The following is a 26,910-nucleotide window of genomic DNA, read 5'->3' as shown; positions in this document are numbered from 1 at the left end:
AGTTCATGCAAAGTAGGCTAGGAAGAACTTGGAGTTGGATGACATAAAGGCAAATACAAGCATTGGGTTTGTCTTATAGTCATGGTCTCCTTCCCCCCACTTGCAAGAGGAAGGAGTGGGGTTGCTTGTATCAACCTGAACAGAAAATAGAACGGGAGTGGTTAGCTGCATCGACCGCCAGATCCAGCATGTAATGGCACGTTCGCTCCCTGCCTGTAGGAAGAGAGCCAAGATGGGGAGAAAGAAGAGAGGCCAGTCACTCCACATTCATTCTCCCAATCACAACTGTACATCTTAGGCGAGATGCAACCTGTCCTGTTAGAGGAGCCAGGTAAGCTACACAACTTGTTGAGCAGCCACCACAGAACCTAAGGAAAAAGTGTCCAAGGACTTGTGTGCAACATCCCGGAGGTAGAAGGAGGTGAAAGTAGTCTGTTAGGACCACACACCAGCCTTCAGCACCTGTGATACCGACATATTCTTCCGGAATGCGAGGGACGGACCAATGCTGCGGACCTCGTGAGCTCTCGGACGAAGCGTACCGGTGTCGTCTTCTCCTGCAGCAGAGTACGCTCTCCTTATCGTCTCACGAAGCCAGAAAGAGATGGTGTTCTTGGACACTTCTTTCTTGGTCGAGCCAGTGCTAACGAAGAGTCGTCGACACTCAGGCCAGAGGTGCTGAGTCCTCTTCAGATAGCCCCGCAGCACTCTAACAGGACACAGTAGCATCTCGTCTGGTTCATTACCTACAAAGTCCTCTAGGGAGGGGATCGTGAAGGACTCGAACCGCAAGGCCAGGGACCGAAAGGTTCTGAATCTTCACTATGAAATCCGGGATGAAATCAAGCGTAACTGATCCCCATCCCCTCGAGTGTTTAACATCAAAGGAAAGTCCATGAAGCTCGCCAACTCTCTTCGCCGATGCCAGGGCAAGCAAGAAGACGGTCTTGAGGGTCAGATCCCTGTCTGACGACTCTCGTAAAGGCTCGTACGGTGCACAAGTCAGGCTCCTTAAGACGAGAGTCACATCCCACGCAGGGAGCCTGAGATCCCTGGGTGGGCAAGACCGTTCGAAGCTTCTCATGAGTAGAGAAACCTCGAAGGAGGAGGAGATGTCTACTCCTTTCAGCCGTAAGACTAGGCCGAGTGTGGTGCGGTAGCCTTTTACAGCTGAAACGGAGAGAAGCTTCTCTCGGCGAAGGAAGACGAGGAAGTCCGCGACCTGCTGAACAGTAGTTCCGACCGGAGAGATACCCCTTTGACGACACCAACCACAGAAGACGGACCACTTTCCCTGGTATACCGCTGCGGAGGATCTTCTGAGGTATCCTGCCATCTCTGTTGCTGCGCGGCGCGAAAAGCCTCTCGCTCGCAAGAGATGTTGGATAACCTCCAGCCATGAAGACACAGGGAATGCACTGCCAGGTGAAACTGCTCTGCGTGAGGTTGACGCAGAAGGTTGGGCCAGGGGGGGATCTCTCTCTGTGCCTTGGAGAGGAGAGCTAGCAGGTCCGGGTACCAAGCGGCCTAGGGCCATTTGGGTACCACCAGAGTCATTCTGAGATTCGGGGTGATCATCACTCGGCGAATCAGACAGAATGGGGGAAAGGCGTAAGCGTCAAGATTGTCCCACGAGTGATGGAACGCGTCCTCCGCAGCGGCCTATGGGTCCGGCACGACAGAACAGAAGACCTGGAGCTTTCTGTTGTGCCAGGTGGTGAACAAATAGATGGCTGGACGCCCCCACAGGTCGAACAGCCTTTCCGCTACTTCCTGATGGAGGGACCATTCGGTCCCTACCACCTGGCTCTGGCGGCTGAGCTTGTCTGCCACGACATTCCTCTTGCCTGGAATGTACGTGGCTGACAGCTCTACCGAGTGAGCCATGGCCCACTCGTGCACCTGCATCGTCAACTGGTGAAGCTGGTGGGACACCAGTCCCCCCTTCTTGTTGACGTATGCCACTACCGTGGTATTGTCGCTCATCAGTACCACGGAGTGTCCCATCACTCGATCCCGGAACTCTTGGAGGGCCAGGAAGGCCGCCTTAAGTTCTAGGATGTTGATGTGAAGGAGCTCGTCGTCTCGGTGCCACACTCCCGAAGTCAGCAACTCCTCCAGGTGTGCGCCCCATCCCTCGGTCGATGCGTCCAAGAACAGAAGAATGTCCAGAGGGGGAGTGTGCAAGGATACTCCTATCAAGAGGTTCCTGTCGTCTAACCACCAGTGAAGGTCCTTTCTCACCTCCTCGGAAAGAGGAATGAGGAAGGACTGGGGGTCTTGGGACTGGGACCAATACTCCTTTAGTCTCCACTGGAGAGACTGCAGATGGAGACGCCCGTGAGGTACTAATTTCTCCAAAGACGACAGGTGACCGATGACGACTTGCCATTGCCAAGCTGGTTACTCCTGCCGTGACAGGAACAGCTGTGCTGCCTGCCTGAACTTGCTGATACGAGAGTCTGAGGGAAAGACTTTCGCTGCCACCGTATCTATCAGCATGCCCAGGTACTTTGTCCTCTGCTTGGGGTGAGATCTGACTTCTCCAGATTTACCATGATCCCTAGATCCAGGCAAAACTCGAGGAGACGATTCCTGTCCTGTAGCAACTGCGAGCAAGAGCTCGCCAGGACTAGCCAGTCATCGAGATGCCTCAGATGACGTATCCCGTGCGAGTGAGCCCAAGCTGACACGAGAGAGAATACTCTCGTGAACACCTGGGGAGCGGTCGAGAGCCCGAAGCAAAGTGCCCTGAATTGGAAGACCGACTCCCCGAGGACAAAGCGGAGGTACTTGCGAGAGGACGGATGGATGGGTATCTGGAAATACGCATCCTTCAAGTCCACCGTAAGCATAAAGTCGTTCTCCCTGATGGAGGCCAGCACAGTTTGCGCTGTTTCCATCGTAAACCGAGTCTGGCGAACGAAACGATTCAAGGGAGAGAGGTCTATGACCGGTCTCCATCCCCGTGAGGCTTTCTCTACAAGAAAGACGCGACTGTAAAAGCCTGGAGACTGGTCCGACACGACTTCTACAGCACCCTTGCTCAGCATGGCTTGCACTTCTTGCTGTAGTGCGTTGTCCTTCGACGAACCTGGAAGATATGTTTGGAGATGGACCGGAGAGTAGGTGAGGGGAGGAAGAGACTCGAAGGGTAGTAGATATCCCTCCCGAAGGACATCCACTATCCAGGTCTCAGCTCCGTGTCGCTGCCAAGTTGCCCAATGGCTCGACAGGCACCCCCCCACCTTCGGCAGCTTTTGGGGGGGAACGCCGCCCTAGCGTTTCCCCTTCTTCTTCTTACCCTTGCCCCCTTTACTGGCTTGCAAAGTGGACTGAAAAGGGCGGGAGGGACCCCCCCCCCTCTCGGGGCAGAAGAAGGCTGGGTGTTTCCTCGGGACCCCTTCGAAGACTGGGACTTCTTAGGGGCCGAGGAAGTGCCAGCCTGGCCCGAAGACCTGGCCGCAGTGGGGTGCGAAGACCCGGAGGTCTTGGCCACTGCCTGGTGAACAAGCCGGTTGCTGTCATCGGCACGGCGCTTGTCCACCGCGGCGTCCACCAACTCTCTGGGGAAGAGAGAGAAGGAACCTAGCAACGGTCCATTCCGAAGGGCGATAGCTGACTCGGGACCTACGGACCTGGCAAAGCGAGAGAGAACGGCATCCCTCTGCTTTAGCACAAGGTTCGCCCACAGGTTTGCAGTCTGGTGGGCGAGGTAGGAAATAGCCCTACCCCCAGACTGGCACAGTCTCCCAAAGGCGGAGTCCTCCCCAGGTACAATAGCGCCTGAGGAAGCATCTACCTTCGATACTGTGAATGACCACAGATCAAGCCAGGAGACTGCTTGGAAGGCTGCCATGGCGGTGGCTTCCAGGGTTGCAGCTTCTTGCTGAGAGAGAGATATGCTCTCTGCAGTCAATTGCTGCAACGACAGACCCGGATCCAAACGAGTCAGGTCCGGGTCAACCTGTTTGGTCAGCAATGCCCCTTCCACTAGAGCGCAGAAACGCTTCTGATGAGGCAGAGGAGGAGGAAGAAGCTTGTCCGAGCGGCTCGAACAAAGCGAACTGTCTTGCCCATACACAAGACTGTTCACCTGGTCGAGTACCCCCTTGGCAAGCGTGGACCACGGCAGCCCCACCGAAGCCTTGGGTTCCTTCTTGGGTCCCCAGAAGGATTCGAGGCGCGACGGACGATCCACAGACGAGGCCGTGGTCCCTTCCCCGAGGTCATTATGCTGACGAATCAGCGCGATAACCTCCACAAAAGTCCTCTGTATTTCGGGGGTGTCCGCATTCTGGGGCAGAGGACCCTCGAGTCCTTCCAGAGTGCGGTCCTCCTGAACTACTCTCCCTGCAGGAGGGAGAACCTCGGCAGACCCCCATGGATCTTCCTGAACTACGCGGGCGTAGGACCTGGTCGAGCCAAGAACCGAACCAGGTGCGTACCCCCACGCAGTAGAACTCTGAGGAGAACACTCCCCAGAGCTCCTCCTCTCTGACTCACGCCCCCTGGAAGAAACCGAAGGGGCGCATGGGACAGGCGAGGAAGATTGGGCGCTCCCACTGGCTTTACTGGCAGAACCAGCAGAGGCAGTGGGCCGAGAGCGGTCACCAACCCGCGGTGATGACGAGCCCCCAGGTCGAGGAGACTGCTTCAGCCCAGGTGAAGCGATCTCCCGAGGAGAGCGGAGCGGCTTGAGAGAGCCGAGCTGCGCACTCGCCTCCCCCGAGCCAGGCTGGCCGCACGGACATGGCCGGGGACTGGGAGGAGTCGAACGCGCGGCTGACTGGCGCGAGCTTGCGCTGTCCTCTGGACGCGCCCCAGTCTTCTTCGAGGCAGGAGCCTCTCGGGAAGACTGAGTAGGGGACTTCTTCCCTACCTCTCCTTGCGTTCGGCCCCGCAGGGCTGAAGCACTATCCCGGGAACCTGACTTGGCACCTGAAGGAGTGCCAGCAGGAAGAGAAGGAGCACCTGCATGCCCAGGCTCTTTCTTTCGCCCCATGCCCTGGTCTGTACGGCGAGAGGTTTCTCCCGTATCAGACTGGGGTACCTGGGTCTCCTTGGGGACCCGGGTACTTGGAGCAACTCGCAAACGAGTGCCTGACGCGGACTCGCTGGCCTTAGATGCAGGAAGTTTCTTAGGCGCAGCGGGGGGAGTGATGACCTTGGTCTGCACGCCCTTGGCTCCCGGTGCCCCTGGCCCGGAGGCCGGGGCAGCGGTTCCCTGATCCGAGGATCGGGAAGAGCCGACGAGAGATCCCACTGCCTTCCCTGTGGAAGGAGGCAGACCCTTAGAAGTCTCGGTGGGAGATTTCTTTGGGGGGGAGAGGCAGACTTCTTCTTCTTCGGCTGTGAAGCCTCGGAAGGAGAAGCAGAAGAAGCAGCAGACGAAGATGAAGATGAAGATGACGACACCTTCCTAGACCTCTTTCTTCTTCACCATCTGCTTCAGGAACGCCATCAAGTCCCCAAGCCAGGAAAGCGAGGCCGCAGACTCAGGAACAGCAGGAGGGGCTGCCGCAGAAGGCACATCCCGGGCAGAGACCGCGGAGCTCGGGCCAGCATTTGCCTGGGTAGAGAGAGCCGCGTGTCGGACAGGAACAAGAGTGGGCGGGGCCGGGAATGCAGGCGCCGCCCCTCCCGCGTGGAGATTCAAGTCGGGCCGCGCCAGGGTTGACGGGATGGGTACAGGAACAGACGAAGAGCCGGGCTGGAAAGTCAGACGAGGAACAGCAGTCGTAGACAGGCCAGGGTCAGCAACAGGGGCAGCGACAGTCACATAAGGGTATGATGACATCACCATGTAGGCGGGGCCAGCACGCGAGAAAGGAGCCAGGAAGCCGGGAGGCAGCGGAACAGCGTGCTGCACCGCAGGTGTCGCCGACACTGGGTGTCCAGATGCGATACGACTGATACCGGCATCTGGGCAAACCTCGAAAAGGTGATGGATGTAGTAGTGACTGTCGTTGCCGAGTGGGTTGTGACTGGAACAGGGGGCAGGGGAGCCAATCCCTCCAGTGACGAGCCAGGTAGGCCCAGGTGCAGCCAGGATGAACTTGATATTGGTGTCTGGCTATCCAGTCCAGGACCTGAAGCAAAAGTCGGGTCAGTACACGAAGCCTCTACTCGCTCCGGAGGGAAAAACTCCCCTCCGGAACGGGAAGACTTCAGAGAGGATGTCGCGGTCCAACTCTCCCCTGCGCCCTTCCACAAATGATGAAACATAAGAGGAAGGGGAGGGGGAGTCCTCACCCGAGGGAGAGAGAGCAAGCAGGGGAAGTTCGCCAGGAGGGAGAAACGAGCCCGACACATTCGCCACCAATGGAGTCGTCGGGGGCATATTTCCCTCAGACGACTCCTTGGTAGGCTTATGATGGTAACATCTCCTCCCTTCGAACTTACCCCATTGCTCGGAGGACCACGAACAACACTCACTACAGGGATCGTCGCGTGAACACACATGTCCCCTGCAAGATGTACAGAGTGCGTGTGGGTCCACGTCGACTCGAGATCTAAAGGAATTGCATTTCTTACCCCCTACCCCGGGACACACACACTGGGGATAGGAGGGTTTAGATGATTTCTCCATTGTTAATGAAAAAAAGAAAGAATTTCCCACCAAAAAGAAGAAGTATAGCTGTCAGGCAGAGAGCGGCGAAGAACAACGTCCGAAAGCAAATTGGAATGTTTACATCCGGGCAGGCGGTACTCCCGCCTCCCGGACAGTGGTTAACTGCCTAACCACCTTGTTTGAAGTTCAACGGCCGTTTCCAGCCTACGCCTGAAAGTAATCCCTAATGTAAAGGACCGAGGGTTTGTATATTGTGTCGGAACAATTGGAATGTTTACATCCGGGCAGGCGGTACTCCCATCCCCCAGACAGTAGTTAACTGCCTAACCACCTTGTTTGAAGTTTCAATGGCTGTTTCCAGCCTAAGCCTGAAAGTAATCCCTAATGTAAAGGACCGAGGGCTTGTATATTGTGTCGGAACAAAGTAAAGTTAGAAGGAGCTACTATTTAGATCTACCGTTATGTTAGCCAAGGTTGGTGGTCCATTGGGGGGGAGGCAAAGCTTGCCTGGCTAGGTAAGGACCCAGCCTCCTAGATTAGGTTAGGTTAAATCAATCAGTACAACTGCAAAATAGCCTACTACCGCAGCCTCATTCCCGCCAGTTTCTGACTGAATATTCACTGGGTTTTGTTTGTTTATATATGTCATCTTTTGTTTACAGTTTACATTCATCCCCAATGGCCTGGTACTAAACGCATCGCCCATTATGTACATAACCTGGTGGTTACCAAACTCGAGGGCCATGGTAGTAGTCTGCAATTTTACTAAGCAACCCTTGCACCGTGTTACAGTCATTTTGTTTTTTCCCCCACCTAACGTCACCTTCCCCTGTGGCTGGGCCCATTACAATCACTAAAATTACTTAAGCAAATAAAAAAAGTTCAAACCACACATTAATTAAAACACAGGAAAATTATATTTTCACGTCCAATGCGATAATGGCTTCAGTAAAATAATACACTATATATGGCCTTAATATTTGTTGGGGTGGCCAAGACCTAGCTGGCCCAACGGGGCCATGCAAGCAGAGCCTACATTCAGTTGGCCAAAACAAAACACAAATTTAGCGGTCGGCCATTTTCTGCACTCATCTTTCGTCTGACTCGCTCAAGTTGCAAGTGAGGTCATCATTTACCATAATTTATTACATGACATTTTTCACAACTGCATCCCATAAACATGGTACATGGGACGTATTTCAGAGACAACAGCTGTTTGGGTAATCAGCTGAGCCTGGGACTCAGTCGTTTGTTGACGTCCGGGTACTTACGGTACAGATGCCAGGATGTAGCTGCTGCTCGCAGAAAGAAAGAACGAAAGAACGAAAGAAAGAAAGAAAGAAAGAAAGCAAGAAAGAAGAACTCGTTTTCTGTTGACATAGACGTCCGCTTTTAGGCGAGTCTCTTCTCTTGGTTCTGGTACCGTGACGTCGATGGATGCACTCAGACATCTTACCACTACCATTGAAGAAAAAAAGTCAACAGTATACTGTACTGTCGCTAAAAAATCTAATACACGCCACATTTCATGGTTTTTTGTTTAGAATTTTTACTAATATCGCAGAAATCTAATGAAAATACCATGCGTAATCAAATAAAGGCCACCATAATTACACAAAATAAAAGTTCAGGGAGTTTTTTTTTTAAATAAGTTATATGATATTAATGAATCAGTTATCAGTCAAGGTATTGGATTATACAGCCTCTTGCAGAGTACATTCTCTATAACTTCTATAAACAGGTGTTCCTACATTTTTAAGGTAAGAGGTATCCCACGGTTTTCATCGAAAATTATGAAGCCATCCCACAGCTATGGAAATTGCAAAGAAGTCCAGTTAATAAGCTTAATTTTAATTACTAAAAAAATTAGATTATTTGCAAGCCAGATTGACAAGTTATAGGATTCAAAAATATATCTAAGAAAAACAGGAGTGATGAGGACCGAGTGTGAGTGTGCACAAGAAGGGATGAAAACACATTATAATACAATGAGATGTACCCTAAATCACCCACTTGCCTTTTACAGTCGACACCTTGAATTATCTGAAAAATCAGGGTGGACTTTCTGAAACCTGGCAGCAAGTGAGAAATTTAGGCTTAATTTCACTATATCGGGTGATAATTTCGACCCGTAAACTCTGGGTACCTGACCTTAAAATACCCATATCTCCCTGGAAAATTAACGTAGAAGGCTCATTGACCACTCAAAGTGTTCCTTTTAATGAGCTCTTTCCAATGATATATAAATCTTTAACTTTTAGGGCTATATTAGGTCATAAATACCCAAAATATCACCAGAAATCGAGAAAAGCTGATGATTTACCTCATGAAGGAAAAATGGTAAAAATAAAACAATATTAAAGAATGAATGGCATATATTGACAATAATCAACACAGTAACACTATATTGTGCAAATAATAAGCACTGTATTACTTTCTAAACACACAGAAGCATACAGTAACTTTTCATAAAAACTTTATTTTTAAAATGCCCATTTATGGTCATTGCTATCTAGGTGGCACTTTATCATGGTATGGGGATTAATATTTGATGATAAAGTACTTTGAAAAACTTCTCAAGTGAATAAAATTATAAAAATATATAGCTTGCACAATTTCCGTAAATAATTATTGACTTTATAAATTCTGGATATAGCATGAAAATTTTATTAACCTATGACGCAGCTTTAGTATTAAAAGGGTACTATGACATTGCAAATGAAGAAGTTGTATTGGTTGAATTAAACTAATTCAAACATTCATAACAATAGTTTTAATATCAAAAGATAAATTCAAAGGCAGTATATATTTAATAATGTAAATACATGTATTGAATTTATAATTGAAATGTCTAGTTTATTTTCATGGCTAAATATTCTAAGCTTTAACTTGCAGTTGCAAAGGAGTCAAATTTACACAAGTTCTTATGGACGAATGACAGTATTTGCTTCTCATGATTGTGCTTTTAATAAGATTCCTCATTCCATATTCCATACTGTAACCTAAAGGATTGCTACATGTTGCATCACTTACAACTAAGACACTTTGACATTTACAAAAGCTGCAGCAAGGAACATGATTGCTGCGACAGGGACAGTGATATGTTCCACATTTTGTACAACTGCACATCACAGTGAATTCCTCAGGTATTGGGTTCTTTCCATCAGTTGGCACCAAAAGATCATCAGCTACTTTATAACCATATAACCTAGGATCAAGGGGCTCCCATTTAGGTTTAGATAAAACAGAAATCATGTGATATGTGGTAAAGTATGCTCTTTTTATATGTTGTATTGTTGCATAGCTAGTAGGTGGTAGGTTCTTAAAACATGACCTCTTGGAATGATGATACATATAGTTTCTCAGGTGATCTGCTGTTTTACACATTGTTGCCTGCTTCAGTGCTCTTGTCAAATACTCTTCAGCCATGACAACTTGACTTTCAAAGTTATTTTTAGTTCCAAATTCTTTTAAATACATTACTGGATGTGCCTTTAGACCAGCAAGTATAGTCCCAAATTTGCTTGTGTAATCACAGCCAGTCAGGGAATGCACTGCAGGCAACACTTGGCATAGTTCCCTCCCTAGCTGAACAGTCAATGTATGAATGGCAATAAAGTTCTTCGCTGGGTGAGCGGGTTCCGTTCTCAGCTACCACTCTGTTGGTCGCTGGTTCGAATCTCCGACCGGCCAGTGAAGATCAAGAGGAATTTGTTTCTGGTGATAGAAATTCGTTTCTCGCTATAATGTGGTTCGGATTCCACAATAAGCTGTAGGTCCCGTTGCTAGGTAACCAATTGGTTCTTAGCCACGTAAAAATAAATCTAATCCTTCGGACCAGCCCTCTCTAGGAGATCTGTTAATCAGCTCAGTGGTCTGGTTAAACTAAGATATACTTAACTTTAATGAATGGCAATATACCTGACTGTGAATCCCCAGATCCAGTTTTAATCCACAGTTCACTGCATCCTTGATAATGAAGGTCATTCCAGTAATGCAAGAACAGAATTAAGACATCAGTATCAGATGAAAGGATTATAAGTTGGTTACATCCTTGCTGAACTGCATGAAGTGCACAAATAATGCATCGTAGGTCTGCTTCTTCTACATCAGAATTCAGTTCTGGAACTTCAGATACCAATCCAGCAGACAATCTTCTTGAGGGGGGCTTATATTCATCTGGACCTCTGAAATTGCTAACATAAATCTCTAGTGCTGCATCTTTCCATGGATAATCTAAAGTCATTTGATGAAGAAGGGACTCCAGCTTTGTCTTGTTTGCAATTGATGGCCAAAACCTCTCCATTTCCACAGGCAAGGGTGCTTCCTTATTGATGTAGTGCAGTTCTGTTGGAGGCTTCATTTCCCTTTTCTGACGCTCTGAATCTTTTATTGACATTTCAACATAAGATTCAAACACAAAATATATTTTTGAAGCATACTTTGCCATACAATGAGGTGCATTTAACATATCATTACAAAAATCTCCAAATGTTCTTACATTAGATGTCTTCATTTCACGAACATTGGCCATTACGTCTACAATGAATCCGGTCTTCATGGCGGTAGAAGGTGTAGTTTGATCCTCAGTCTTCAATTGTTTCTCCAGCTCATGAACAATGGAATTCTTTGTTGTTTTAGTCATTAGGCCATCCTCATCAAACAAATATGAAGCAGAGGAAATATCATATTGAAGTAATTCCTCCATAGAGTGCCCTCGTTCTTTAGCGACATCAAGCATTCAATACAAGTGAGCATCTTCACGCAGAGTTGATTTCTGTTGGTATTTTCCTGATGACTTGCTTGGCTGATGAAGTGAAGCAAATGTTTTCAGGTTTGTCCTGTGAATTGTGGCAGAGATACGAACTTCTTTAGTGCTAATTGTTTCTTAGCGGAAAATCTCATATGCAGTTGCCAATGCTTTCAGCGTTTAGCAGTTGTTTACTGATATCTTCGGTTGCTACTTCTTTTGTCATGATATTGTGAAGTCTTCCTTCTTCTGCAGGTATTAAAAATGGGTTTTCATTTCTTTCTATGAGTCTTATAATTGCTTGAATATGTCTCTCTTCAGACAGAGTTTTGATGCTGCAAAGGATTGGTTTACATCTAATTGGTATGGGATTGTGCTTGAACCCGACACTTGTCTGTGTAAATTTGTAATTGCAATGACTTCATGATAAGTTATCTCCCACTTAGCAACAAAGCTGGAGTCCCTTGTTCATCAAATGGCTTTAGATTATCCATGGAAAGATGCAGCACTAGAGATTTATATTAGCAATTTCAGAGGTCCAGATGAATATCAGCCCCCCCTCAAGATAATTGTCTGCTGGATTGGTATCTGAAGTTCCAGAACTGAATTCTGATGTAGAAGAAGCAGACCTACGATGCATTGTTTGTGCACTTCATGCAGTTCAACATGGATGTGACCAACTTATAATCCTTTCATCTGATACTGATGTCTTAATTCTGTTCTTGCATTACTGGAATGACCTTCATTATCAAGGATGCAGTGAACTGTGGATTAAAACTGGATCTGGGGATTCACAGTCAGGTATATTGCCATTCATTAAAGTTAAGTATATCTTAGTTTAACCAGACCACTGAGCTGATTAACAGATCTCCTAGAGAGGGCTGGTCCGAAGGATTAGATTTATTTTTACGTGGCTAAGAACCAATTGGTTACCTAGCAACGGGACCTACAGCTTATTGTGGAATCCGAACCACATTATAGCGAGAAACGAATTTCTATCACCAGAAACAAATTCCTCTGATCTTCACTGGCCGGTCGGAGATTCGAACCAGCGACCAACAGAGTGGTAGCTGAGAACGGAACCCGCTCACCCAGCGAAGAACTTTATTGCCATTCATACATTGACTGTTCAGCTAGGAGGGAACTATGCCAAGTGTTGCCTGCAGTGCATTCCCTGACTGGCTGTGATTACACAAGCAAATTTGGGACTAAACTTGCTGGTCTAAAGGCACATCCAGTAATGTATTTAAAAGAATTTGGAACTAAAAATAACTTTTGAAAGTCAAGTTGTCATGGCTGAAGAGTATTTGACAAGAGCACTGAAGCAGGCAACAATGTGTAAAACAGCAGATCACCTGAGAAACTATATGTATCATCATTCCAAGAGGTCATGTTTTAGAACCTACCACCTACTACCTATGCAACAATACAACATATAAAAAGAGCATACTTTACCACATATCGCATGATTTCTGTTTTATCTAAACCTAAATGGGAGCCCCTTGATCCTAGGTTATATGGTTATAAAGTAGCTGATGATCTTTTGGTGCCAACTGATGGAAAGAACCCAATACCTGAGGAATTCACTGTGATGTGCAGTTGTACAAAATGTGGAACATATCGCTGTCCCTGTCGCAGCAATCATGTTCCTTGCTGCAGCTTTTGTAAATGTCAAAGTGTCTTAGTTGTAAGTGATGCAACATGTAGCAATCCTTTAGGTTACAGTATGGAATATGGAATGAGGAATCTTATTAAAAGCACAATCATGAGAAGCAAATACTGTCATTCGTCCATAAGAACTTGTGTAAATTTGACTCCTTTGCAACTGCAAGTTAAAGCTTAGAATATTTAGCCATGAAAATAAACTAGACATTTCAATTATAAATTCAATACATGTATTTACATTATTAAATATATACTGCCTTTGAATTTATCTTTTGATATTAAAACTATTGTTATGAATGTTTGAATTAGTTTAATTCAACCAATACAACTTCTTCATTTGCAATGTCATAGTACCCTTTTAATACTAAAGCTGCGTCATAGGTTAATAAAATTTTCATGCTATATCCAGAATTTATAAAGTCAATAATTAATTAAGGAAATTGTGCAAGCTTTATATTTTTTATAATTTTATTCACTTGAGAAATTTTTCAAAGTACTTTATCATCAAATATTAATCCCATAAATGGGCATTTTAAAAATAAAGTTTTTATGAAAAGTTACTGTATGCTTCTGTGTGTTTAGAAAGTAATAAAGTGCTTATTATTTGAATAATATAGTGTTGCTGTGTTGATTATTGTCAATATATGCCATTCATTCTTTAATATTGTTTGATTTTGCCATTTATCCTTCATGAGGTAAATCATCAGCTTTTCTCGATTTCTGGTGACATTTTGTATTTATGACCTAATATAGCCCTAAAAGTTAAAGATTTATATACCATTGGAAAGAGCTCATTAAAAGGAACATTTTGAGTGGTAAATGACCCTTCTACGTTAATTTTCCAATTTTCCAGGGAGATATGGGTATTTTAAGGTCAGGTACCCAGAGTTTACGGGTCGAAATTATCACGTGATATAGTGAAATTAAGCCTAAATTTCTCACTTGCTGCCAGGTTTCAGAAAGTCCACCCTGATTTTTCAGATAATTCAAGGTGTCTACTTTAAAAGGCAAGTGGGTGAATTAGGGTACATCTCATGCACACGGGAACCCCCCCAGGCCATGGACTATTAGTTGGAGAGACGATTCCAAGTATTTAGGAACAATGACAACCTGTATGAGTTCTCTCGAGTTAGAATTTAGTGAAAAACTAAAAAGGACAAATCAGTAGTTTGCGTTAATGTCAGAAGTTTTAGAAGAAAGGGAACTGGGAAATTTTTGTAATTTACAACATGCTGTGTGCGCAAAGGTTCAGAAATAACTTCCTGGGGCTAAAGAGTATTGAAAAACACCTGAGGTGAGTCTGATACTGTAAGGATGGTATACAGAGTGACGTACTGGCGGGGTGTTATCTGGTTTATCGGTGGTTCCTTACTGAATGAATGTACAGTTGTTGTTGTTGTTTCAGATTTAGCTGGCCTTGTGCCAGCACGGGCTCTTGCTCCTAGATCAGCCCGTAACTCTATGTTGATGAGTCTGTGAGATGGATAGGTTAGATGAAAACTTTATTATGATGTATAAAAGTGATTTTGGTGAGGGTGATTTTGAAGTGAAAAGATTTAAAAGGCAAGGTTGCAACCTCTTTGAACCCTAAGGTACCCATCAGATGAGGACAAAAGTATGATAGCAGTGAGTGTTGGCTAGTGGGAGAGGCCAACAGATGGGGAAAAAGAAGAATTTGAGTAGTAGGCGCAGGTAGCTAGTAGTATGCTAGCTCATGCTGATCTAAAGCCATAATCCTTGTCCGGTCCTAATTCTTGTGTGTGCGTGTTTTGTGCATTTGTTGGGTGTTAATTGTGGTGGATAAAAGGTGATTTTGATAGGGGAGAGAGTGATCTCTAAAGAGTGAGCAGTTAGGGATGAGATGGAATGGCTTTTGTTTTGTTGTCTGGTTTAAAAGTAGGGGTCGGGTCTGTTGTGTCTGTTTTAAGAATTGGGAAGGAAAAACAAAAGTATACCTTAATTTTGCCAAACCACTGAGCTGATTAAATTGAGAGCGGGTGGGTAAAGGTAAGGATTCTTTAGTTACTACCATGGTGGTGGGTAGGAGCATATGAAGCCTGCAAATGCATGAATGTTTTCCAGTATGTGCTTTGTTATTTGGGTGGCTGTTCTTTCATTTCCTTCACATCTTGTTCTTAACTGTTCTGTTTCTGTACAGTCTAGAGGGTAGTGTTCCAGGGGTTCTACAGGGATTGTTTCACAGTGCTTGCATGGTTGGGGGTTGTCTACTATTCTTTGCCATGTGCATTGGTACCCTAGCCTTGGCCGATGGATTATGATTGCTAGGGCCTGTGACATGTCTTTGGTTATATTGTGTGCTTTTAGGTTTGCGGTGGCCATGTATCATTTGGGGGTTTTTGAGCCACCAAAATCACCTCTTCTAACTTTGCTTTCTTCCTGCAGTTGGCAGTGTGCTACTGCTTTGTTTTTCAGTTGTGTCAGCGAGGGGGTGATTTTGATACTAATGTTGCTGTGTAGTAACCCACTTTTTGCTAAAGAATCTGCTTCTTCTTTCCCTTGGATTCCCACATGGGTCGGAATCCAGTTTAGTGTTATTCGCCTGTTTCTGTTTTGATGGAGGCTTGCGATTGCCCATATGCTTGATAGAAGCCTGATGTTTTCTTTTGCTTTTTCTTTTGTTATAGCCTGTATTGCTCCTTTCGAGTCAGTATGAATTGTTGTGTTTCCCTGCCTGTGCTGAGAGTCTTCCAGAGCTTTTGCAATGGCAATTAGTTCAGTTAGGTATAGTGCTTCAGCACCTCGGGGCCAAATGCCAGGAGAGGCGGAGAAGAGGTCCCCTGCTCAGTCTTCCCGAGAGGCTACGGTCTCGAAGAAGACTGGGGCACGTCTAGAGGACAGCGCAAGCTCGCGCCAGACAGACACGCGCTCGACTCCTCCCAGCCCCCGGCCACGTCCGTGCAGCCAGCCTGGTTTGGGGAAAGCGAACACGCGGCTCAGCTCACGCGAGCCGCTCCGCTCTCCTTGGGAGACTGCTTCGCCTAGGCGAAAACACTCTCATCGACCCGGGCTCCCGTCACCACTGCGGGTTGGTGACTGCTCCCGACTCACTGCCCCTGCTGGTTCTGCCAGCAAGGCCAGTGGAAGTGCCCGATCCTCCTTGCCTGTCCCCTCCGCCTCTGTGGTTCCTTCCAAGGGGCGCGAGTCGGACAGGAAGAATTCTGCAAGTTTTCTCCTCAGAGTTCTACCTTGTGGGCCTACGAACCTGGATCGGTCCTTGGCTTGACCAGGTCTTACACCCGCGTGGTGCAGGAAGGATCACGGCGGTCTGCTGAGGTTCTCCCTCCTGGAGGGAGAGTAGATTGGGAGGACCGCACTCTGGAGGGACTCGAGGGTCCTCTGCCCCAGGATGCAGACACCCCTGAGATACAGAGGAGTTTTGCAGAGGTTATTGTGCTGATTCGTCAGCACAACGACCTTGGGGAAGAGACCACGACCTCAACTGTGGATCGCCATCATGCCTCGAATACTTTTGGGGACCCAAGAAGGAGCCCAAAGCTTTGGTGGGGCTGCTGTGGTCCTAGCTTGCCGAAGGGGTCCTCGACCAAGTGAATAGTCTTGTGTCTGGGCAAGACAGTTCACTTAGGCCGAGCCGCTCAGATAAGCTTCCCCCCGCTTCTGCCTCAACAGAAGTGCTTCTACACTTCAGCTATAGGGGCATTGCCGACTAAACAGATTGACCCGGACCTGACTCTTCTGGATCCGGGTCTGACATTGCAGCAGCTTACTGCAGAGAGCATCTCCCTCTCCCAGCAAGAAGCTGCAACCCTGCAAGCCACCGCCATGGCAGCCTTCCAAACAGTCTCCTGGCTTGATCTCTGTGGTCCTTCACAGTATCGAAGGTAGCTGCTTCCTCGGGTGCTTTCGTGCCTGGGGAGGACTCCGCCTTTGGGAGACTGTGCCAGTCTGGGAGTAGGGCTATCTCCTACCTCGCCCACCAGACAGCGAACCTGTGGGCAAACCTGGTTCTGAAGTGGAGAGACGCCATTCTCTCTCGCTTTTCCAGGTCTGTAGGTCCCGAGTCGGCAATATCCCTAAGGAATGGACCATTGCTGGGTTCCGCCTCTCTCTTCCCCAGGAGTTGGTGGACGCCACGGTGGACAAACGCCAGGCCGATGACAGTGACCGGCTTGTCCACCAAGCAGTGGCCAAGACCTCCGGGTCTTCGCATACCACTGCGGCCAGGTCTTCGGGCCAGGATGGCACTTCCTTGGCCCCTAAGAAGTCCCAGTCTTCGAAGGGGTCCCGGGGAAACACCCAGCCGCCTTCTTCCTCGAGAAGGGGGGGTTCCTCCCGTCCTTTTCAGCCCACTTTCCAATCCGGTAAAGGGGGGGGGGAAGAAGAAGAAGGGGAAACGCTAGGGGCGGCGTTCCCCCCCAAAAGCTGCCGAAGGCGGGGGGTTGTCTGTCGAGCCATTGGGCAACATGGCAGCGATACGGAGCCGAGACCTGGATAGTGGATGTCCTTCGGCAGGGATATCTACTACCCTTCGAGCCTCAGCCTCCCCTCACCTACACTCCAGTCCATCTCCGCACATATGTCCAAGGATCTCAGAAGGACACCGCACTACAGCAAGAAGTGCAAGCCATGCTGAGCAAGGGTGCTGTAGAAGTCGTGTCGGACCAGTCTCCAGGCTTTTACAGTCGTGTCTTTCTCGTAGAGTAAGCCTCAGGGGGGTGGAACCCAGTCATAGACCTCTCTCCCTTGAACCTTTTCATTCGCTATACTCGGTTCACGATAGAAATAGAGCAATCCCTGCTTGCTTCCATCAGGGAGAATGACATGCTTACAGTGGACTTGAAGGATGCGTATTTCCAAATACCCATTCATCCGTCCTCTCGCAAGTACCTCCGCTTTGTCCTCGGGGAGACGGTCTTCCAATTCAGGGCACTTTGTTTCAGGCTCTCAACTGCTCCCCAGGTGTTCACGAGAGTCTTCTCGCTCGTATCAGCTTGGGCCCACTCACATGGGATACGTCTACTGAGGTATCTCGACAACTGGCTAGTCCTGGTGAGCTCTTGCTCGCAGTTGCTACAGGACAGGGATCGGCTCCTCGAGTTTTGCCGAAATCTAGGGATCATGGTGAATCTAGAGAAGTCAGATCTCATCCCAAGCAGAGGATAAAGTACCTGGGCATGCTGATAGACTTGGTGGCAGCGAAAGTCTTTCCCTCAGACTCTCATATCAGCAAGTTCAGGCAGGCAGCATAGCTGTTCCTGTCACGGAAGGAGCAGCCAGCCTACCAATCTTGGGCGTCATCGGTCACCTGTCTTCACCTGGAGAAGTCTCTTCAGTGGAAACTAAAGTGAAACTAAAGTATATTGGTCCCAGTCCCAAGACCCCAGTCCTTCCTCATCCCTATTTCTGAGGAGGTGAGGGAGGACCTTCGCTGGTGGTTGGACGACAGGAACCTCTTAATAGGAGGATCCCTGCATACTCCCCCTCCGGACATGTTACTGTTCTCAGGTGCATCGACCGAGGGATGGGGTGCACACCTGGAGGAGTTGCTGACTTCGGGAGTGTGGCACTGATACGACATGGACCTTCACATCAACATCCTGGAACTCAAGGCAGCCTTCCTTCCTTCCTGGGACACTCCATGGTACTGATGAGCGACAATACCACGTCAACAAGCAGGCGGGCTTACTGTCCCTCCCGCTTCACCAGTTGACAATGCAGGTGCACGAATGGGCTGTGGCTCACTTGGTGGAGCTGTCAGCCAGGTACATTCCAGGCAAGAGGAATGTCATGGCAGACAAGCTCAGCCGCCAGAATCAAGTGATAGGGACCAAATGGTCCCTCTGTAAGGACTGGGGTATGAGCAACATACTGGCTGGGTGTTTACTGGTTTATTGGTTGTTCCTTACTGAGATAAATGTACAGAATCTTCGATGTTATTGACGCGTATGAGCGGTAATGTAGCGTCTACACACAGGCAGGTAAAACAGAGATAAAAGGTTCAGACATCTGTGTTTGTCGGCAGACAAACAGATGGCGATATCAAGAGACATGATTAACATACAGTGATGAAACATACATCAGTGGAAAGGCCAGGAAATTCTGCATATGGCCAATTGCTTGAGATTCAAGACAGATTAATGGATACAATGCAGTAGCATAATAAATGTGAAATGGAGAGACATTTGGCGTCTTCACAAACAGAAACACACATACGGTTTGATACAGAAGATTCATTGGAACATTATGAGTATATGATTAGAATGCTTGCATAGTTATGTTGTCAGGCACACTGAAACGGCTTATCCAACTTGACAGGAAGGATTCTGCGCAGGCGCTCGTTGATGCTTCTGTCATTGGGGTTGCTTCTGGCCACCTTGTGAAACGGTCTATAACCATCAGGAGGTATCTGGCACCCGATTGTGGCAGAGGCCCCTACGACATCTACATGGATGTGCACGACACGCCGACGTGGTTGAGGGAAATCTCCGATGCCTGATCCTGTGTTGTCGGGTGATTTTACTCGTCTGGCATGGTATGCAGTTCTTTGCCCACTCTCGAACATCCTTCTTGATCACACGACCACACGAACTTTTCTGTCATCAGGTGCGCTGTTGTTCATCCTGATGGATGGGACAACCTGTGAATGATGTTGAACATCTGCTTTCTCCTCGACGCAGGTATCAAGGGGTGCTGGCAGCCAGTGCTGGTGTTGCAGAGAAGTGTTGAAATGGACCTACCTATTGGCACGTCTTCCCACCTCAGTGCGGTGGGTGCCGTGTGGTAGGCTGCTGTTTCCAGGTCCGCGGCTTGTTCCTTTGCCAGGTCATCGTAGTCTATGCCCAGGTGGACTGAATTTATCTCGACTCTTGATAGGGTGTCGGCCACTGGGTTCTTCTTGCCGGGGACATAGCTAATGGTGCAGCCGAACTCAGAGATAGTGGCAAGGTGTCGCTGCTGTCTCGCCAACCATGCGTCTCCCACCCTCGTGAATGCATGCACCAACGGCTTGTGGTCTGTCAGGATGGTGAAAGGGCTGCCACCCAAGAGAGGTACTTGAAGTGCCGCACAGTTTGGTAGATTGCCAGCAGCTCCCTGTAGCAGGTCTCCGGCGGCTTTAACTTGCGGCTGAAGAAGGCCAGAGGGCGGGGGAAACTGCCTACTACCTGCTCCAGCATGCCTCCGCAAGTGATATTGCTGGCATCGGTGGTACGTCTCAGGGGAGCGTTGGGGTCGTGATGTGTTAAGGTGGTGGCTCTGGTGAGGGCTGCCTTCGTCTGTTCAAATGCCTGCTGCTGCGGAGCTGCCCACGTCAGAGCTTTCGGCTTCCCCTTCATACTCCGGTTAGGGGATACATGATGAGGGTGATGTCCAGTATGAAGCGACGGTAGTAGTTGACCATGCCGAGGAACTCCTGCAGGGACTTGATGGATTTTGGTGTTGGAAACTTCTTTACTGCGTCCACTTTGAAGGCTATAGGGCGGACACCTGCCGGAGAGATCTCATGGCCCAGGAAGTCTACCTTTTCTGCTCCGAAGGTACACTTGTCGAACTTGACAACCAAACCATTCTCCTCCAGGCACTTCACCACAGCCCGTATGTGGCACAGGTGTTCCTCCAGGGACCTGGAGAAGATCAGGATGTCATCTACATAGCAAACGTAGAAAGGTAGGTTCCCCAACATGGTGTCCATAAGGCATTGGAATGTGGCCCCGGCATTCCTGAGCCCGAAGGTGGAGTAGAAGGTATATGTCCCAAACGGCGTGATGATGGCTGTCTTCAGAACATTGCCAGGGTGCACTGGTACCTGAAAATAAGACTTGAGCAAATCCATTTTTGTAAATACTTTGGCCCCGTGCAGGGCGCCTGTTAGGTCCTGCATGTTTGGCAAGGGATGGTGGTCCGGTGTTGTTATTAGGTTCAGTTGACGATAGTCCCCACAGGGCCTCCAGGAGCCACCTGGTTTCCTTACCATGTGGAGGGGGACGCCCACGGACTCAATGCCTTCCAGCAGATTCCCATCCATTCCATCTCGGTGAAGGCTCGTTTAGTGTCTTGGAGTTTTTTGGGTGGCAAGCGGTGGAATTTGGCGTGTGTTGCTGGGCTTGTCGTGGTGATGGATGCCGTGCTTGGCCTGGGCTCCCAGCAACTGACACAGCTCTGGCTTGAAGACATCTGGAAACTCGTGGAGGAGGGCGCTGTACTGTATCTGTTCAAAGAGATGGAGCAGAAGGCAGGCATCCCCGCCCGGTGGGGAGCAGTCAGGAGCGGCAGGTTCCAGTAACCAGCAGGCGTTTTCAGCCAACTTCTACCAGAAGTCTGTGGTGTGCAAGGAAATCGGCGCCTAGGAGAGGAAACTTGACATCCATGATGACGAAGGGCCAATCATATTTACGGCCCAGGATGGATATTCTGCGGGTCAAAGTTTTGTAGCAGCGGATAGGGCCTCCATTTGTGGCCACCAGCACGGTTGCAGTGCTGGACGTGTGGTCGCGGTCCTCCCTCGACAGCGGAAACACTGATTGCATAGCCCGTCTACCAGCATCCATCATTTCGATATGGCGTCGTGGATGAAGAATCCTACTGGCTGGGGCTCCGTAAGGTTTGTGGCCACTGATGTTATTGGTGGCCGCCTTTCTCGTTTTTTGTGAAAAGCAGGGGGCTCTGCAATTTCTGGTGGCGCTTCCGAACCTCCGATGTAAGTAACACTAGGCTGGGTTTGTCCATGTCCTCTGCTGCTGCGGCGGCGCCTTCTTCCTGTATACCGTGTTCTTGTCCTCTGCCTTGGCTTCTTCTGCTACCAGGTTACAGGCTGTGGGTGTTGCGGCGTGTTTGGAGGCCTTGGTGGCCTTGTGGAGTTTGTGTGCAACGTTCACCAATTCGTCCATTGGAAGGGTGTCCGCATCAGAGATTTGCCCCCTCACCTCCTGCAGAAGGTGCCGCAGGAATATTTCTCGTGGCAAGCTGATCTCCTTCCTCTGACCGTCCGCGTCGACGCCCGGCAGCATCAGGAGATCTCGTAGTTCATCCCAGGCGTCCCTGGGTGATGCGTTCCCCAGGGGCTGGGTCATCAGGTCGAGGCAGCATTGGGCTCTCTCTGGGACGGGCATGAATTATGTGTCGATGAGCTTATCTCGCAGGTCTCCGTACTTGACTTTGCCCAGCTGCGAGTCCAACCATGGGGTGATTTTGTTGAAGACCTCCTCCGGTAGCGCTGTCATGTTACATCCACCTTGGTCTCTTCATCTGTAAATTTTGCCCCTCAGAAATGGACATCTGCCCGCAGAAACCAGGATGCGGTGTTTTGTCGTGAGAACGGAGGGCGTTTTATCGCCTGGCTTATTGCTGCCTTCGAAGGCAAGCCCCCTCAATATGAGACCAACTTGACGTGGTGAGGGGGCTCTTGAACCCCAGGAATTTGTTTCTGGGTTCGAGTCCAATAGTCTCATATGCCATCGTATATTGTTTTGGATTAGATTTGTGGAAATTTCCACTTTTGATAAAATTTGGTGGACCTGATAAATAGGAAAAGATATCATAGGTGGGAATGGGTTTATATCCGAAGCTAAATAGTGAGAACTGTGGTAGGACCATCAACTACCCGATAGTGTTCGGACCTGAGAGATATCAGACGGAACTATTCTTTAGGGCTGGACCACGGATTCCAGGGGGGTCTGGTTCTAGGGATAGGACTCTCGGCATTCTATCCGGTTTGCCCATAACATGATTAGGGTGGGGATGATTGTATTTTGAAATACTCTCAGTCCTAGCAAGCGGGTTTGGCTTACACTTGGGCCACTCTAATCATGTTGTGCCATCCCCTATGGGGTAGGGTAGGGACGCCGACATTTGGGAGTCGGTTCTCACTTGTGCCATTGGCGGAAGAATAAACCCCATGAAAGGCTGATGATGTCTTTTCAAGGTTTTCAGGTTTATTTACTTTTTTAATTTTTTTTTCTCAATTTTATTTCAGTCTTAATGCAAAGTTGTATTAACGATTTAAGTACCCCTGGACCCATTGATGGTAGCGACTCGGCACAGTTGATGACCGCAGGAACCTCCTCTGACCTCTCTCTGGAAAAATCAGAAAAAATACGAACGTAATTACACTTGAGCCCTATGCTGCAATGAAAAACAAGCCAACAAAAACCAAATATCTTGACCCGACATTGACCCACTTCGACTCCCTCTTTGGGAGTGCAAGTTGGTCAAGATTCCTAACCTTAGAAACAGAGAAAAAAATATCACCATTGAAACTAGAAAACTTCCTATTGAATCGACATTCAACTACTGAAATGTCATTCAGACAAGTAAAAGAACAGATGTGGTTGATAGAAACCACTACAAGAAATCAATCAGAAAACTACTTAAATATAAAAAATATTGACAATGTAAAAGTATATATTAAAAAACATGACAATATGAACAGTGTACAGGGTACCATAGTACTCCCTGATAATGATGAACCAATAGAAAAGAAAATATTGCTAGATTCCTTAAAAAAGATACAACAATATACAAGACTGCGAAATTTACAACATAGCTAGTAGACGGAGTAATGAAAAATACTAAGAATAGCAAAGATAAAATTTGAAGGCCAAGAATTACCCTTAAAAATTAAAATCTTAGGCCAAAGCAGAAAACTGAGACCGTATGTCCCAAAACCACTACAGTGCCAAAACTGTAGTATGTATGGACATACAAGGAAAAATTGCTGTAATACATCTGTATGTGCATACTGTGGATCTGACAAACATGCCACACAGTGGAGGTGTGGTGAACCAAAATGCGTGAACTGTGGACAAAATCACCATGCAAGATCTAAGGAATGTATGTATTATATATACAATACAGAATTGAAATTACTTCAGGAAAGGACAGGAATGCCTATAAAAGAGGCCAAATTAGAATTAAAGGTTAGGGGAATGCATGAACCCCGCTAAGAAACGAACTTTTTCTACAGCAATAAGATCAAACAAAGAAGCAAAAACGGAAATAAATAAGAGTAACAAAACCCTGATAGATCAATCTCAAAGAAAAATAACCACTTTGCAAGAAGAAGCTAATATAGCAAAGGACCAAGAAATGTATCCAAATCTTTGCTCAAATTCATTTGAGATTTTAAGAGAAATAGAATCACTAGAAGACAATACAAGCACCACAGAAATATTAAAAGATCGTTATGATGAATTAGAAACTAAAGAAAAAAAGGGATCTTTAGAGAGAACTCCACCCAAGACCAACAAAAAACCAACTATTATTAGAGATACATCCATTAAAATAAAGGCGGGAGACCCCAAGAAAGAACATAAACCAAATAATAAGAAAATACCTTTGTCTCCTAAAGTAATAATAAAACCAATAGAAACAGATACACAGAACACCAAAGAAATAGTAAAGGAACAAACCATTGACAATAATGATTATGTGATGGGAGAAGAGATTACCCCATCACCAACAATAGGTGCAACAAGAGTAAATGAAAAACCGACACTCGAAAACACATGTGGATGTAATGAATGTTTCATTGAACTGTGCAACAAAAATGAAAGCATAACAAAGGACAGTTTAACAAACACTATACGAAATTTATAAGTTACAGAAATAAAGAAACCACTAGTTTAGACACTCACGAAAAGGGCTGTATGTGCATTGGACACATAATGTCTTATAAAGAAAAACAAATAAATATTGTAAATAGGATTTTAGAAAAAATGCAAATTGATGATCCACAAAAAGAAAATAACACTTGAACACACTAACGTTATACTTTCAATAATTATATTATACAATGGAACGTAAATGGTCTACAGACCAGATTACATTTGGGAGAAATACAACGATTACTAAAGGAATATGAGCCAATGATAATATGTTTACAACATGTCAACAAAACAATATCAACAATAGGTAAATATACCTTAGTATCTACATCTAGAAAAGAAGAAGGAAATTTAGGTACTGCTATATATGTACATAACAAACTATGTTATGACAGAGTACCTGTAAATTTTACTGACTTGCAAGCATCAAGTATTAAAATACGAATAAAAAATGATAATTACATAATTTATAACTTATATAACCAACCTAATAAAAGTTACGATATTGATAAACTTAAAGATTTACTTAACAATACCAAGGAACCTACATTAATAGTAGGTGATTTTAACGCCCACAACCCAATATGGGACTGTCATTGTACAAACTTAAATAGGATAGGTAGTAAAATAGAAGAGTTCATGGATTCCAACAACATGTGCTGTATAAATGATGAAAAAATTAGCACATATTTTTCAAAAGCACATGGAACATTTTCCTCAGGAGACTTAACTTTATGTACAACAAGCATAGTTGACAGATTGGATTGGAATACAGTTGATGACTTGCACACCAGTGATCATTTCCCAACATTAATTTCCTTATTGCAAAATAATCCTGCAAAACATGTCCCTCACTATAACATTTATAAAGCAGATTGGGAGCGATATGAATGCACATTAGAAATATCCCACAATTTGAATATTTAAAAGACCATAATGAAACTAATAAATTTCTTGTTGATTTCATTAAAAATGCTGCTGATAAAGCAATACCAAAGTCAAAACCCCATCCAACAAAACACAAAGTTCCCTGGTGGTCTGATAAGTTAACAGAATTAATAAATATGAAACACTCAATAGGGAGACAATTAGATAATTTGAATAGAAAGTTCAATAAAATGAATAAAAAATTACCAATATTAGAAAGAACTTTACAAAAAATGACTGTATTATTACTAGAAATTGATACATTAAAACCTGTATACAACAAAATATCTGCAAAATTTAAAAAGAAGTAATTCAAGGAAGAATCATTTCATGGAGGAAATACGTATCAGATCTCTCTAATAATACTCCCATACAAAAATATGGGAAAAATTCAGGAAAATAAACGGTACCCATGTCAAACCACCTAGACATGCCATATTAAAAGATGGGAAAAGAACACTTGATCCAAAAGAAATAAGTAATATAATGGGAGAAAATTTAGCAAATGTAAGTAGTGATAGGAATTTAGATGAACACTTCTGCACAAAAAAAAATAAAATAGAATTAATAACAATAAATTTTGAAACAATTGACGTTATATATATTATAATAGAAAATTTAGTATGACAGAGATGGAATATGCTCTCTCGAACAGCAATAAATCTGCTCCTGGAGGTGACAATATTTGTTTTGAGATGATCTGCCACTTAGCACCTTTGGCAAAGTCATACTTATTAGAGTTTTATAATCATTTATGGCTTCGAAATTTATTTCCAGATGAATGGCGTAAAGCTATAATAATTCCTATCCCCAAACCTGGAAAGGATCCCAGCAATGTAAACAATTACAGACCAATTTCTTTAACAAGCTGCTTATGCAAATTGTTAGAGAAAATGGTAAATGCACGACTAACATGGCACATTCGAGAAAATGAAATTTTAACTCCCACTCAGTTTGGGTCACAGTGTAACAGATCCACATTGGATTCTCTCTGTAACTTAGAAGACCATATACGTAGAGGTTTTGAACGAAAACAAATTACTGTAGCTGTCTTTTTTTGACATTGAAAAGGCATAATGATACCACATGGAGGTATGCTATATTAAAAACTTTACAAAACAACAACATCTGTGGACATTTACCTAGGTTTATACAGAACTTTTGACAAACCGCAATTTTCAGGTGAGAATTGATGATGATCTGTCTAGAACATTTCCACTTGAAAATGGTGTTCCACAGGGAAGCATACTTAGTGGAACACTGTTTACTTTAGCAATTAATGATATCAGTAAAAATCTACCTATTGGCATTAAAAGTAACCTGTACATAGATGATTTTGCCATATATTATTCAGCATCCCGAATAAAACATGCAGAACGAATCATTAATAAAAGCATAGTAAAAATAGATGAATG

General features: G+C 46.1%; 1 protein-coding gene across 12 annotated transcripts in view; it reads right to left on the bottom strand.

Annotated features, from left to right (window-relative positions):
- Positions 1–26,910, bottom strand: part of LOC136851231 (cyclin-D-binding Myb-like transcription factor 1) — a 672,051-nt gene that overhangs the window by 609,219 nt on the left and 35,922 nt on the right. For 2 of the 12 annotated variants that reach the window (XM_067125182.1, XM_067125185.1), the window contains exon 1: positions 7,611–7,695. The exons of 5 other annotated variants lie outside the window; for them this stretch is intronic. Coding sequence is in view for 5 of the 7 variants with exons in the window: in XM_067125174.1 (XP_066981275.1) it covers positions 7,846–8,025 (180 nt within the window). In the remaining 2 variants the exon portion in view is untranslated. 5 more of the 12 variants (XM_067125177.1, XM_067125174.1, XM_067125175.1 and 2 more) reach the window with 5 other exon arrangements.

Source organism: Macrobrachium rosenbergii, chromosome 23, assembly GCF_040412425.1.
Source record: "Macrobrachium rosenbergii isolate ZJJX-2024 chromosome 23, ASM4041242v1, whole genome shotgun sequence".
Taxonomy (NCBI): Eukaryota; Metazoa; Arthropoda; class Malacostraca; order Decapoda; family Palaemonidae; genus Macrobrachium; species Macrobrachium rosenbergii.
This window is presented reverse-complemented; position numbering and strand designations above follow the sequence as displayed.